Below are 14,049 nucleotides of genomic sequence, written 5' to 3'. Positions count from 1 at the left end.
CGCAGCACACGGGCATGGCCGCTCTGCCGGGGAACCTATTGCAAAAGGCCGGGTTCCCAGAAGACACACTTGAACCCTGAGCCTCTGGGCGGAAGGCCGGCCTCCAGGGATAGACGGATGGATGTCAGGCCTGCGAGAGAGCTCATTCTGACTAGCAGAGTCTCCGAAGTATTAGCGGGCGAGGGAACCAAGGCAGCGCCCCCTAGTGGCCAGGTTACCTGACAGCTACCACCAGACTTGGGAACTCTAAGTACAATAAGCACGTTGGTGCCCACCGCTCTGGTCTAACCCAGGCTTTCTGCTGTCGGATGAGCATCGTGGGGGCTTGAGGGTGAATTCTGACTACGAGTCACCACTGCACAGGTGGCCCTGGATACGGTGCTAAAAGGTCGGCTTCTCAGGAAGCTGCTGTTCTGGAGGAGATGCCTGAAAAGGACATGCCCCTTTCTGTGCTCACTGTAAGAGGAGAGCACAGCTCGGTCTCATCACCAAGCCCACCCTCAGCCCCCAAATCTCTGCTGTGGCTGAGATTTGGGGTAATGACTAACAAAAATGCCTCCCTTAGAAGGGAACCGTAAACAAAATAGAGTATTGTTAGTTCACTAAAGAGAACCTGTTTTTTATTAAAGACTAAAACACAGTTACTGCATCTGGGTCAGCAGAAATGTACTGCATGTCTGTATGCCAACCTTGCCCAGCTAGGAGGGAGTGGGGCTGGACCTAACGCAGGTCTGAGCCCAGATCGCTGCCCTGTATTCCGCAGAACCTCCACTGTGCCGGACAAATCAGACCAGCCTGCAAATCACATGGAAGCAAGCGAGCAAATTCAGATGCTAGGACTGGCTGCCCCACGGGCTCTGGCGAACCCTATGGGCCACTGCCCCCATCCCGGGGGGGAACGGAGCCCACTGTCCCTGTGCTGGTGGCAATGAGCAACATGGCAGACCTGTTAGGAGGGCTCTTCTGGTTACAATCAGAGGAAGTGGAAACAGTCTGCAAAGGAGACGTTTTGGAGAGAAGCCTGGGCCACTGTCTGAGGCTTTCGTGTAAAGGAAACGCAGAATTCCACTCGGGTTTGAGCAACAGGTGCCCCCCAAGCCCCTCCCTGGGGCGGGAAAGAGCTCAGATGTGCTCACTAGCATGGCTTGGCCACTGGTTCACAGTGAGTAGCAGAAATGACAGCACACCTCAGGTCTGCCAGAAAGTGAGGCAGGACCCTACCTGCTCCGGCCACTCTGCTGCAAGAAATGAGGACAGTGGGGTGGCGCGGGCAGCCTAGAGACAGGCCTGCTCCCCTCCCTCTGCCCCTCCCTGTCCTACAGGGACCCAGGATGCTCCACGGGGGGAGGCACTGGCTGCTCCTGTACCCCAGGCACCCCTGCAGAACCAGCACCCCCGGCTCTCCGGGGACACATGATTACCCCTGGAGCAGGCTGGCTCTTCAACTCTCTGAGGCCTGCAGTGCACCAGCAGCGCCCTGAAGCAGAGACTGATCATCCTTGGGGAGCCAGGAGAGACCGCAGCCCACCAAGGGGACACTTCCAGGGCTTGGTTCTCTCCGTGCTGCACCTGAGCCAGTCTCTGCGAATGGCAGTGGGCTCCCTGAAGGAAGGGAAGGGCGCGGTGAAGCCACTCTGCGTGTCTAGGGCACCGCCATGTCCCTGTAGCTCCTGGCATGGTCCCCACACCAAGCAACCCCTAAAGGTCTGGTTAGACAATGATCATAAATAGGCAACAGCCACAATGAAATCCCTGAATCCCTGAAACCTACCAAACACCCAAATTCTTTAGAGAACAAGGCTGAGTGGAAATCAAGAGTTAAATAAAAATAGTAAACACCCTCTCTCTGCAAAAGGCTGTGCTAGAAATAGGGATTAAATGAGATAAAAATGAGAGCACTCTGTAAACTCGGAAGTGCCACACCAGTGTTAGCCACGAACATAGGGATGACTCAGGTAAACATTTATTCTGCACCCCTCCCACCCCCACATCCAACCTTTCCACCCACTGGGGGAAAACTGCAGGTCCGTGTTGCTGACGAAGCAGACAGCCCCGGGAGCACATTTGAGCCAGCAATCAGGAAAGTGCTGTGTCAGCAGAGGCTGCTCTGAAGTCAATGGTCTTGTGGAGCGTCAGCTCTGCTGCTAGAGTCCTCTGCAGGAGTGCACATCCCACCACAGGCTGTGTCCTCTCGGCTCCGGACACTGGCTTATCTAATGACTCTCTACCCACACCTACCAGGGGCCCCCGGGGCAGACCTGACTGAGGCTGCAGCTGAGTGAAGAGGGGAGGGGGGACATGAAGCAGAGGAGAGGGAAGCAGGACAGGGGCTTCTACAGCAAGCCCTCTGATTAGGAACCAGCCGGCCCCAACCCTGCGTGAGCTACTGCTGCAGATATATCCCTGTCCCTTTGTAAAGGGGGACCCAGGATGCCCCACCCTTCATCCTGTGCCGGAAGGCCAACTTCCCAGCAGACCATAAGTTGGGACCTTGTGAGGAGAGCCTGGAACACCCTGCAACAGCAGGGTGACAATGACACTGTACCTTGGTCCGCCACATTCTCAATGTTGACCTTGCGCTCGTTGGCCATGAAGCCAATGACTGAGAAGATGACGAAGCCAGCAAAGATGCTCGTGGCACTGTTGGTGCAGGTGACAATCAGAGTGTCCCTGGAGGAAGAGACAAGAGTTGGTCATTAGGTGTGCTTGGTGAGCAGGAACGGGGGGAATACAATGTGTGCACACGTATCTGTGTGTACATGCCATTTCCAGACATGCATTTGCTGCAGGCTGGGCTCCTTTTCTCCTATTCACAAGGACAGGAACAACCAGTCCTGACCACAGACTCCCTTGGGATGAATTTATAAGCACCAAAGGCTCAAACAGATCTCCCCTTACTGCTCTGTCCCAGGGCCTCTGGCTCCACATGCTGTGGAAGCAAGTCTGTCCGTCAGAGCAGAAATTGAGGGGTGGGGCCTTTCCGGGACAGGAACCATGGATGAGAGAAGACAGCAGGACCATGAAATGCCACCAAGGTATGAGGACAGCCTGGGGTTGGGGCTCCCAGGCTGAGAAGGGCAAGTGGGGAGCTGAGGGGAGCACTCTGTGTTCATCCCAGCACCCTCTGCTGGCCACAGGTGGTGGATCCCAGCCCTGTCCAGCCGTCCTAGGCTCCAGACCTCCCAGCGAGATAGAGCCTCAGGGCAAGTCCTTCTTCCCACTCTGGTTTTAAATGGCGATGACCCTGCTATTAGGAAAAAGATATCAGGGCAGGTGGAATAGGGAAATTAAGGCAGGAAATTAAACAAAGCCAAAAAGCTTTGCAGACTGCTTGTAGCAGGGCCTTATCTTGAGAACACAAGGTTAAAACCTTTCCTTCAGAAGAGGAGGGGGAACAGAAGGGGAGAGGAGGAGGAGGAATTGGAGACCACTTAGTGCAAATCATCTTGGAGTTGTTAGGACAGCAGGGAGGAGGGGAAAAGAAGAGTATAAACCAAAAAAAGCAGGAGTCAAGATTTAATTGCCAGGTACCCCTCATTGTGGGAAAGCCATAACAAAAAAAAGTGGGAGACTTTTAGAGTTCATCTGTACCAGGATATCTAGCAAAGGAACTTTTTATAAAACTTATAGACAGAAGTACATATAAGGCAGAAACCACCCACCGTACTGGCTCCTCAGATTAGCCAAGAGCCCGTCTGTGCTTCATACGCCAGAGGTACGTTTGCCGCTTTCATTAATAAATGTGCATGCTTTAATGTTTTAATAAATTTATTTGCATTCATGTTTTGATAAAGTCACTGAACACAATTCAAATATTATCTAGAGTCTTCTATAAATTATTTTACATGAGAAGACAAGGACCAAGGTTGGGGACAGCTGCTCCCTCTGATTTAGGGGGCTGTCCAGTAACACCTCTGGTGTCTGTGAGAGGTGCCTGTCACGTTTTTGTCACACTCCCTCCCTCGTAATTGTTGTGCGGACAGAACGAGATGATTTCTGCACAGCACAGAGCCTGGCACAGACAAGTGTTCAGGGAACAACCTGCCTTGTCCGGCCCCTCAGTTACTGATGAGGAAACCGAAGCCCGGGGAAGGTAACGGCTAATTAATGGTAGGTCGAGATTTGAATCTGGACCTCCTGCCCCTCCGCTCCATGCTCCTTCTGCCCCACCACACAGGCTCATTTCTAACAAAGCACAGAGCAATGCTTCCCCCGTGGGCGGTGTTCGGACTGCTTCTTGGTCATAAGTCAATGAGCAGCTGTGGCCAAAGAAGTCCAAACACCATAGTCTGGTGTTCCAGCGGTTATGGGCTTCACTGTGTGCTCCTAAAATTCATATGTTGAATCCCTAACCCCCAGTTCCTTAGAATGTGACCGAATTTGGAGATAGGTCCTTTAAACAGGCAATTACATTAAAAAGAAGTCATCGGGGTGGGCCCTAGTCCAATGTGACTGGTGCCCTTACAAGAAGAGGAGATTAGTTCACAGATAGACTCCCAGGGGGAGGACCATGTAAGGACACAGGGAGAAGATGGACATCTACAAGCCAAGGGGAGAGGTCTCCGAAGAAATCAGCCCTGTCAACACCTTGCTCTCGGACTTCCAGCCTCCAGAACCGAGACAATTCTGTGATGAGGTCACACACTCTATGGCAGCCCTAGCGGACTGGTACAGGCTCTCTCCGCCCCCTGTGCACACAGCTGCTGCTCCAATCCCACTGCCCTGCCCCACCCCACAGCTGTCACTCATCCCCACTCATCGCCACTCAGCGTCTCTGCCACCTGAAAACATGTCCTCCGCCTGCACCTCTTGAAACCTGACCCAGTCTGATCTCACTGCTGTGAGGCCGTCCGAGTCATCCTAGGCCACGGCTTAACTATAATCTTGTCTTCTGGGTTCACAGAATATCCCATGCTTTATTCAAATGTATAATAATGGCAACTGCTTTTTACTGAGCACCTACTATGCGCAAAACATTGCTCTGGAAATTTGGCGTACATCATCTCTTACCGCTCAACAAAAGACGATCTGAATTTTATAGATGAGAAAACAGAGGCTCAGAGAGGAAACATGTCTCACCCACATCTTGGGGTTTTAGTAAATGGTGAGGTCATAACTCAATGCAAGTCTGTCTGATCCAAGGCGCATCCTTCTCTTCCTCCCTCTCTTCTTCCCTCCCTCCCTCCCTTTTTCTTTCCCTCCCACCCTCCCCTCCTTTCTTCCTTCCTTCTTTTTTATCAGCTCCCCAAGGGAATGAGCCTTATTTTCCTACTGCTTGCCACAGACATGTTTAACTTTCAACATCATCTCCTGCAGGAACTGGACAGGCTCTCTCAGATCTGTGGGTTCCAGAGTGCCCCCCCCCCTCCACACTGTCCAAATGTCACCATCCTCAGAATTCCCTGAGGATCCAGTCTGGATCTGTGGATCCTGGACTGCCCCTCCTCCAGACATTCAGATTAACAGACCTAGGAGGGGGACTCAAAGTGTGCATTTGATTCCGCTTCACTGAGGTATAACTGACAAATAAAACGGTGTTCTACGTAAAGTGTACGCGTGACGTTCGATGTATATAGACGTCATCTCCCATCGAGTTAGTTATCACATCCGACACCAAGGAGCTCTCGGTGCCCCCAGAACCCTGCCCCTCGGCACCTCTGGGACGTGAGGGCTTCACATACCTGTAGCAGTTGTTGTGGAACTTATTGTAAGAAGAGAGAGTGATCAGGCCTCCCCACGCGGCAGATAAAGAGAAGAAAATCTGAGTGGCAGCATCTTTCCACACCTGGCGGCAAAAGGGGAGAAGAGTTGCGGGCACTGAGAGAGGCCGACCCCCGCGAGGGGAGTCTGCTACGACCAATGCCACCGCCCCAGCAAAGGCCGTCAGGGACGAGATGGCTTCAGCACCGACACAAACGAGAGACGCCATTTGTGCTGGAAGCCAAAAGGCCGGGAATTCCCTGGGAGATGTCAACTCCACTGAATCAGAGGAGAGGACTCAATATACATACACCCTTCATCTGTTTTCTACTGTGGAAAATGATACAGAAGGGGAGCCCTTTCTTTAGCTGCCATCTCTCCCCAAAACAACTTGCAACAGCAAGGGATAGTCATGGATGCAAATATCAACCCTTTTTGTTTTTAGTCCTCACCCCAGGATATTTTTCTATCTATCTTTCAGATAGAGTGGAAGGGGGAAAGAGAGGGAGGAAAACATCGATGCGAGAAAGATACATCCACTGGTCGCTCCCCGCGCAACCCTGACCAGGGCCGGGGACTGAACCACAACCGAGGTACGTGCCCCTGACTGGAATCGAACCCACGACCCTTTGGTCCTCGGGCCAACGCTCCAACCACTGAGCCAAACTGGCCAGGGCTAAACATTTTAAAGTGACATTGCTACAGATTACAACTGCTATTAAATGTCTGGAATTCTGCAGCCCCTCATTTTGGTCAAGCCGCCTCCGTGCGGCAGCAGAGTGGGCCGCAGGGCCGCATGCTCCAGCAGCGTGGCATCGCCTCGGGTCCCCTTGGGGAGCTCTCTCAACTGTCCTCATGACACTCCACAAGGCCACTCAAGAGTGGGAGCTAGAGATTTATATGATTTGCATGATGACCCTCCCATCATCTTTATAAATTAAATCCAGTTTTAAAATTGTGCTAAAAGTATACAAAGAGAGCCCTGGCTGGTGTCGTTCAGTAGTTGGAGCATTGGCCCTTGCACCAAAGGGTTGCGGGTTCGATTCTTGGTCAAGGGCATGTACCCGAGTTGCAGGTTTGGTCCCCAGACCCGGACCCAGTAGGGGCATGTGGGAGGCAACCGATCGATGTGTCTCTCTCACATAAATGTCTCTCTCTCTTTCCCCATCCCTCCCTAGCATACCCCCTGGGTGCTGGGAGGTGGTCCTTTAGCCAGGCAAATGGCTGCCTTTAAACAAAACCACAGCTTTGTTACTAAGGAGTATGGAACGGAGGATGTTGGGGTAGGCCCAGTTTTTGCCAGCATACACTTGAACTTTCTCTTTGTATATATACTATATATATTTGTTCATCCTCATGTGAGGATAATCATATTATTTAGTTTCTGGCCAATGATATGAAAGTTGTGATGTGGGGCTCCTAGGGTTTCCACACTTTTAAGGAGAGGGTACCTATCTCTACCTCTTTCCTCACCCCTTTGTGCTACTTGGAATGCTGATGTGACGGCTGGAGCTCTGGCAGCCATATTCGAGCTATTCACTGAGGATGGTAGGACAGAAACACAGGAGCCTGGGCCCCTGATGACACCCTGGAGCTACCCAACAGTGCTTGATGTACCATTGGGCTGCTTCACAGCCTGCCAGTGAACAAAGCTTCTATCTCGCTCAAGTTGCCATTATCGGGGGGTTTCCATTATGTGGACACTCAATCCTAGCTGTGTGTTCTTAACATATTCTGGAAAAGCATATATAGGGTGTCCCAAAAATCTGCATACACAACTTTGAATAATTATAAAGCCAATGTTTTTTAAAATACACTTCATTTTCAAGATGTGATGGAATCTACAGACACCCTGTATACATTTCGGGGAGACACCCTGTATTGCTTCAAGGTGAGAAAATTCACGTCTTAAGCCGACACCCCCGCTCCGAGGTCTGGGACTGGAGCCTCAGAGTACGCTGGGCGTGCAGAGTAAGCGCAGGGCACGTGGGGTGTGCCCGAGGCACTCAGGCGTGACCGAGCCCTTCAACAGCCGGCCTGGGGTTCACCAAGTGCTATTATTTTCCATCCAGCAAAACTCCATTTCCCACACACTATAATTAGCAACAGAGAAGTGGTGAGAGGTGGCCCAAAGCTATTAAGGGGATTTCATTCTTCATGTCGGCCTCTGCTGCCGCCCTAGATGTAGGACAGCTATCCCCAGGACCTGAGGCCCCCCGCTGCCCACTCCGCACTGAGGACAGGCAGGGCCTTGTCAAGGGAACAGCGAAGTGCCCCGTGGGAGGAGGCCTGACCCCTTCTGTCCAAGGGCGGCCCGGTCCCCTGTACCATTCCCCCCCCAGACCTGCCGTAATGAAACCATAGCCCACCGTGGCATCCGTGAGTTTCTCCCACTTGGGTGTGATGAAGTACCAAATCCCAGCGCCAGCTCCGGGCAGGGTGACTCCTCGGATGAGGAGGATCACGAGCACGACGTACGGGAACGTGGCTGTGAAGTAAACCACCTGGAAAAGCCATGCAACAGGGGCTGGTGGGCGGCCTGCAGCACGGGCAGGGGCACCGCCTGGCCACGGCGCCCCCTCGCCAGGGCCAGGCGCAGGGGAGGCACGGGGACCAAAGGGGACTCGGAGGGAACCAAAAATAAAGTCGGTGGGAGGACACCCAAGTCTGTGGGGTGAATCAGCCCGCAGTGCAGAGGGCTAGATCTCACCCCACCCAGTGGCTGAGGCCCCACATTCTACCATTAGAGATGAATCCTTTTAGCTTCAGTTTCCACCCTGGTTTATAAGGATACCCACTGAGGCAGCCTGGGGAGGCGAGAAGACCCTGAGCGGAGGCCCAGCCACAGTTAGGTCACTGAAACAGCATCTCTGGCTCTGAGGAGCCATGAGAGCGGGACAAGCTATCAGCCTCCTAACTCAGTTTCTGCACCTGTAAAGGGGACGAGGGCACCTTTCTTAGAAATAAGTCATTGTGGTGATCACATGAACCCCTAGCACGGTGTCTGATTTACAATAGACGGCCCTGAATACGATTAAGTTCACCGAGCATTTACGGGGCCTGCTGAGTGAGGCATGGTGCCAGACACTGGACCCATGAAGATAAGGGACTCATGGCCAGGAAGACACAGAGACGGTGCCTGAATAACGGGCTAGGCAGTTCCCACAGGACACAGTGACATCCAGGGGAGGGCGCTGTGCGCAACCTGGGAGTTGACTCAAAGGTTCCTGGAGATAACACACGGACCTGGGAGGCCGATGAGGTGGGCAGGGGGGAAGGTGAGTGAAGAAAGTGGGGAGCAGGTGTGTGAGGGCAGAGCTCTGATCACTGTCAGGACAGGGGTGACGGGGCGACACCAGAAACACGGGAGGAGACCACGTCACAGGAGGCCTGAGTGCCAGCCGCAGGAAGCTCCGCAGTCAAGAAACACTTGGGAAGCAATATCAGCAGAACCTGGGGACTGTGGTTGGATAGGGATGGGGATGGGAGGGAGGTGCTTCCCTTCCTTATCTGTCAATCAACCCTGGGGGTGAAGACAGGGCTCGGATCGGGACTTGGTGGACTGAGAAAAGAGCAGGCTCTGCCGTCCCACGGGACCGAGTTCAAATCCCAGCTCCATCACTACGCGCGGGGCCTCCTTGACAAGTGACTTGACCTCTCTGACACTGTTTTCACACCTGCAAAGTGGTGACTACCCAGCACATCCCTCCCTGGGGCTACTGGAAGAGTGCCGTGGACAACCCAGTCGACGTGGTGCAGGCCTGGGAGCCCTGGGAACACAAGGGTCACTTCAGTCCTGCCTAGGTCTCGCCAGTCCTGGTAACACTGCCAGCCTTCAGCTCACAGGCCAGTTGCATCCCCAAAGTGCAGGACAAGACACTAGGAAGCACGAGGCTAAGCTCCCATCCAGGCCCAGCAAACCTCCCTGATCCCCGGGTGGGTGTGTTCCGGCAGCTGGCCGCTGGCTCAGGGCCACTGTGTTCCCGCTGCCCCTGGAGGAGGAAGGGCCCCACAGGCACTGGCTGCACAGACTGCAGGGCCTGCAGGGGCTCCAGAGTGGCAGTGACCAGCAGGCCCTGGGATTTCAGGTGAGGGCTGATCTGGGGACTTGCCGGGGATGGGTTGGGTAGGTTAGGGTTGAGATGAAGATATAACTCTTGGGCCTGGCCAGTGTGGCTCAGTGGTGGAGCATCGACCCATGCACCAAGAGGTCACTGGTTTAATTCTCAGTCAGGGCACATGCCCAGGTTGTGGGCCAAATCCCCAGTATGGGGCATGCAGGAGGCGGCCTATTGATGTTCTCTCTTATTGATGTTTCTATCTCTCTCTTCCTCTCCCTCTCTCTCTATAAATAAAGAAAAAACTTTTTTTTAAAGATATCACTCTTGGGATCATTTCATTAGACACGTGGGGTATATCAGTAAACACGACAAAGACCTGTGCCCTCAAATAGCTCACATTCCGACTGGGGAGACTGACAACCTGTACACCGGGGGAAAGAAAAGGCAGAGCAGAATAAAGAGGGTGGGCATACAGGGGAGGACCCTGGGAAGACACTGAGATTCAAAGGCAGGGAGGGCCTCCCAGACATGCGAGCCGGGACTTGAAGGCAGTGTGAGGGAGCCAACTGGGATCTGGGAGAACCCCCGAGACAGAGGGGACAGCTGGAGTAAGCCCTGGGCTGGGCAGAGCTCAGGCAGGGGAGGGAGTCCGAGGGGTGGGTGGGGGAGGGACGGATCCCTGCCGGCCTGTGCTGGCTGCCCTGGGGCCTGCAGCAGGAATGTGGGCAGAGGAGTGCTGTGATCTAACATCTAACCACCTGGCTGCTACGCTGGGAACACGCTCTGGGCGCAAGGGCAGAGGCAGGGACAGCTGTTAGGAGGCCCTGGCTGCAGTCCAGGCAAGGGAGGGTGATGGTGCCCACCTGGGTGGTTCACAGCACCTGGGAGACATGGTCAGACACTGGATATATTTTGCAGGAAAAGCCAACAGAATTTTCTGACCGCTTTAATGTGCAATGAGGGGCAGGGAGTGGGGAGGCAAGGATGACCCCCATTTTTGGCCTCAGCAACGGAAAGAGCAGTATTGCCATTAGCTGAAATGGAGCAGGCTGCAGGTTAAAGAAAATGAGGGGTTATTTCTTCCTCTAAACTCGGTTATTCGTCAAGGCCAACTCTCTCATCTGGCTACAGACCAGGGACGGGCTGGTCTCCTTTTCTCTGCACTGCTAACTGCTACCTCCAGGACCAGGTGCCTCCTCCCTGCCCCTCAGGACAGCAGTCTCCCCTCCCCCGGGCCCTGAAGCACTTGGATTGCTAGGGGCTGTGGGGGAGGGGCAGCCTGTACCCTCTAATTCCTGCAGAACCTGCTTCTCACCTTCCGCTTAAGGATGCCCGCCCGTCTACACAGACATTATGAAGCCAAATGCATCTGACCTCGCAGGAGAAAACTGCCCACCCTAGGGTGCCGGATTTGTCAGATGGACTGCGGAGAGGAGATGCCATAAGGGCAGGGCAGGGCCCTGACCAGTCTGACCTCCCAGCCCACCTAGACAGCAGGCTGACTGGCTGAGACAACCCTCCCCATGTGACTACCGGAGACTGGACAGACCACCCTGGAGCCCCCTCCAAGGACCAGCTGTTAGCAGTCCCGTTTGCACAGGAGAAAACTGAGGCCCAGGTTGTGCCTCTCAAGGGGTCATATGTCTCGCTCAAGGTCTCCCAGCTGGAGCCTAGTCCGCCCTTGAAGCTTTCTGACTCCTTTGTGGGTCCCATTCACGCCCCTCTGTGGGCCAGGTGATCAGAAATGTACAAGGCAGGGCCAGGCTTAGAAGCACAGAGTCCCTGTGAATCCCAAATTTAAGGAGGCACTCCCTCCCTCTCAGGTCCGGCCGGCAGGGGCAGGAACCTGAGAGTGAGGGCCGCCTTAAATGTCACCCCCGCACCCCCGCACTTGCTGGCCTCACCCGGTCTGGCCCTGGTGTGTGGGAGGGGTGGTCACTTTGTGGAGAGTGATCTTGCTGAACTAAAAGGGCCCACAGTCTTGCTTATAAATCCTGGGGGCGCCTAGATGTGAGCCAGGTGGGCTTGGGGCCTTCTGCCAGCGGGTCCCTGGTGCCAGGGCAGCTTCAGAACGCACCTGTTTCAGAGTGGACTGTCAGAGGGGTTCAGTGTGACCGGTAATGAGCCGCACTTGGCAGGAACGCCGGGCCTAGCTGCTGGGAGCCTGCCGGCCAGACACCTGGCCGCGTTCTCCTCACAGCGGGAGCCCTGAGCAGGTGGGCCGGCGAGGCCCCCCAGCCTGTGCGAGCTAATTAGGTTAGCTTTGTGTTGTCGCCACAGCTCTCGGGCAGGGCGGCCCCCGAGGTCAGACGACTGCCTCTGACCTTCAGGGCGCCTGCTGGTCGCCCTGCCTCAGGAACTCGCTGCTCAGAGAGCAGGGTGTGGAGCAACGAGCAGTCTTGTCCCCTGGGCCCTGAGCAAGAGGAACTGATCATGGATCCCTGGTCAGCAACCTTTCTGGACGGAGCAGAGAGGTAATAAGCAAGTCTAAAAGAAAGCTCTGCTCGGGGCTGCTCAGAAAGCCCCATTCCAGAAAGCCCATCAACCTGGCGCCAGGGGTTACAGTCTAAACCCAAGGGAGGCGTGGCCGTATCGCCACCCACACCCTCGCAGCCTGATGAGAACAGGAGTCCTGAGGTTCCCGTCTCCACGCCTTCACCCCTCGCAACTGAGCGTGGGGTGCGAGCTCCGTCACCTCCAGGGGGCCAGCCAAGTATTTGCTCCACCAAGATCCCACTGGCGGGACTGTCACCCGTTGGTGCCGGGGGCTCACGGGGCGGGCCAGTGTTGGGCTGGGGGTGGAGAAGGGCAGGAAGGGCCGAGAGCCTGGTGGTCGGGTTGAGAAGGAGGGACACTTCAGTTTTGATCCTTTTCCAGCATCTTGGCTGCAGACCAAGAGGCAGAAGGCCAGCAGCACTGATTCGAGCTCAGGAGAGTGACCGAATCATGTCATGTCACCTGCCCCGTGAGGTGGCTGCGCCCCCACCACACGTGGGGAGCCTGTGTCCACGGCTCCTTTAAGCCTTAGAACTGCCCTGAGAGAGCTGTTATCACCCCATGTAGAGTGGTCCCTCGCGAGGCCCTCAGCTCTCGGGCTGGATCAGAACCGCACCCGTGTCCCCTGACTCTCTGTCCAGGGCTCTTTAACTGCTCATGACACAATCACCCCAGGTTGTCCCAGACCTTTCTCCTAGGTAAACCCAAGTTCTTACTTTTCCTGAAGTCTTGATTCCTTTCGCCAGAGACGCATACACAATTACCCAAGCCAGGAAGAGGCAGAAGGCTAGGGGCCACCTGATCTCCCCCGGATACTCGATCCCTGCAGAGATCTTCAGCACAAAGTACCTGGAGTGGGAAAGAGAAGGGAGGGGGGAGGTGACAGTCCGCAGGCTTCGTCCCGGCAGAGCCTTGAACAGACTCCAGCAACCCACCCTCCCCATCAGGGGCCTGATCCGCCGGTGGGAGGGTCCTCTGCCCTGGGCTCCGCCCTCCGCCCTCCGCGGAGACCTGGGATCCACCCAGGAGAAGTGCGGCAAATCCCACAGCACTGGGGGTCCCCACACAGCCCCCACCAGGCATTACCAAGGTTGATGTTTCGACCAAAGGTCACATCACAAATAGAAACTCTAAATTGTCCAGGATGACTTTTGTGTGTTTTCTCTTTTGTTCTACTCTCGAGTGAGAATGTATTCCAGTAGTGTTTGCCTAGTTTTACGTTTTAGAGATCAGTACAGGGTCATTCTGCTAAATGAGTGCAAGTGCCGCTCTGCATTTCTGTTCACATCGCGCTGGGCGTGTCCCAAGGCCGAGAGGGGCTGAAATGTGACACAGGCCGGCTGGACCTCATGCAAGGACCGTATTCACAGACAGATGCCAGCCGCAAACAGAAGGCAGCTGCTGGTTGTCTGTAGCCGCTGCTGACAACCCGTGTATGTGCGGAGGAAGTCGGGGCTGCCTGGAGACCCCGCCCTGGCAGCAGCCATGGCCTGGCGGGAAGGTGGGACGCAGCCTCGCCCCTGGAGACAGGGAGACAGGCGGTTCTGATAAGGCCGGGACCACCCCTTCAACTCTGCAGCAGTGAAGTTGTGCGTCCTGGATAAAAGGGCCGTGGGGTGGGTGGGGGGTCTTCTGTGGCTGGAGCCAAGGCCTGACCAGAATCCAGACTCCGCAGGCCTGCAGACCGCCGGCCCAGAACTTTCTGAAGGCGGCAGCCCCACGCCCCTCCGCCCAGCTGGCGACTGGCGACCCGAGAGGCTGTTTTGCAGGGCACAGCCGCACTTTTTGGAAC

At 55.0% G+C, this 14,049-nt stretch overlaps 1 protein-coding gene across 1 annotated transcript in view; it reads right to left on the bottom strand.

Annotated features, from left to right (window-relative positions):
- The window catches only part of SLC6A5 (solute carrier family 6 member 5), a 44,434-nt gene that overhangs the window by 12,889 nt on the left and 17,496 nt on the right, over positions 1 to 14,049 (bottom strand). The window contains exons 7-10 of the mRNA XM_036258723.1: positions 12,974 to 13,106; positions 8,070 to 8,204; positions 5,682 to 5,785; positions 2,546 to 2,670 (exon numbers count right to left, since the gene is read on the bottom strand). Of these exons, the coding sequence (XP_036114616.1) occupies positions 2,546 to 2,670; positions 5,682 to 5,785; positions 8,070 to 8,204; positions 12,974 to 13,106 (497 nt within the window). The remainder of the gene's footprint in view (positions 1 to 2,545; positions 2,671 to 5,681; positions 5,786 to 8,069; positions 8,205 to 12,973; positions 13,107 to 14,049) is intronic.

This window comes from Molossus molossus, unplaced genomic scaffold (assembly GCF_014108415.1).
Source record: "Molossus molossus isolate mMolMol1 unplaced genomic scaffold, mMolMol1.p scaffold_m16_p_13, whole genome shotgun sequence".
Taxonomy (NCBI): domain Eukaryota; kingdom Metazoa; phylum Chordata; class Mammalia; order Chiroptera; family Molossidae; genus Molossus; species Molossus molossus.
This window is presented reverse-complemented; position numbering and strand designations above follow the sequence as displayed.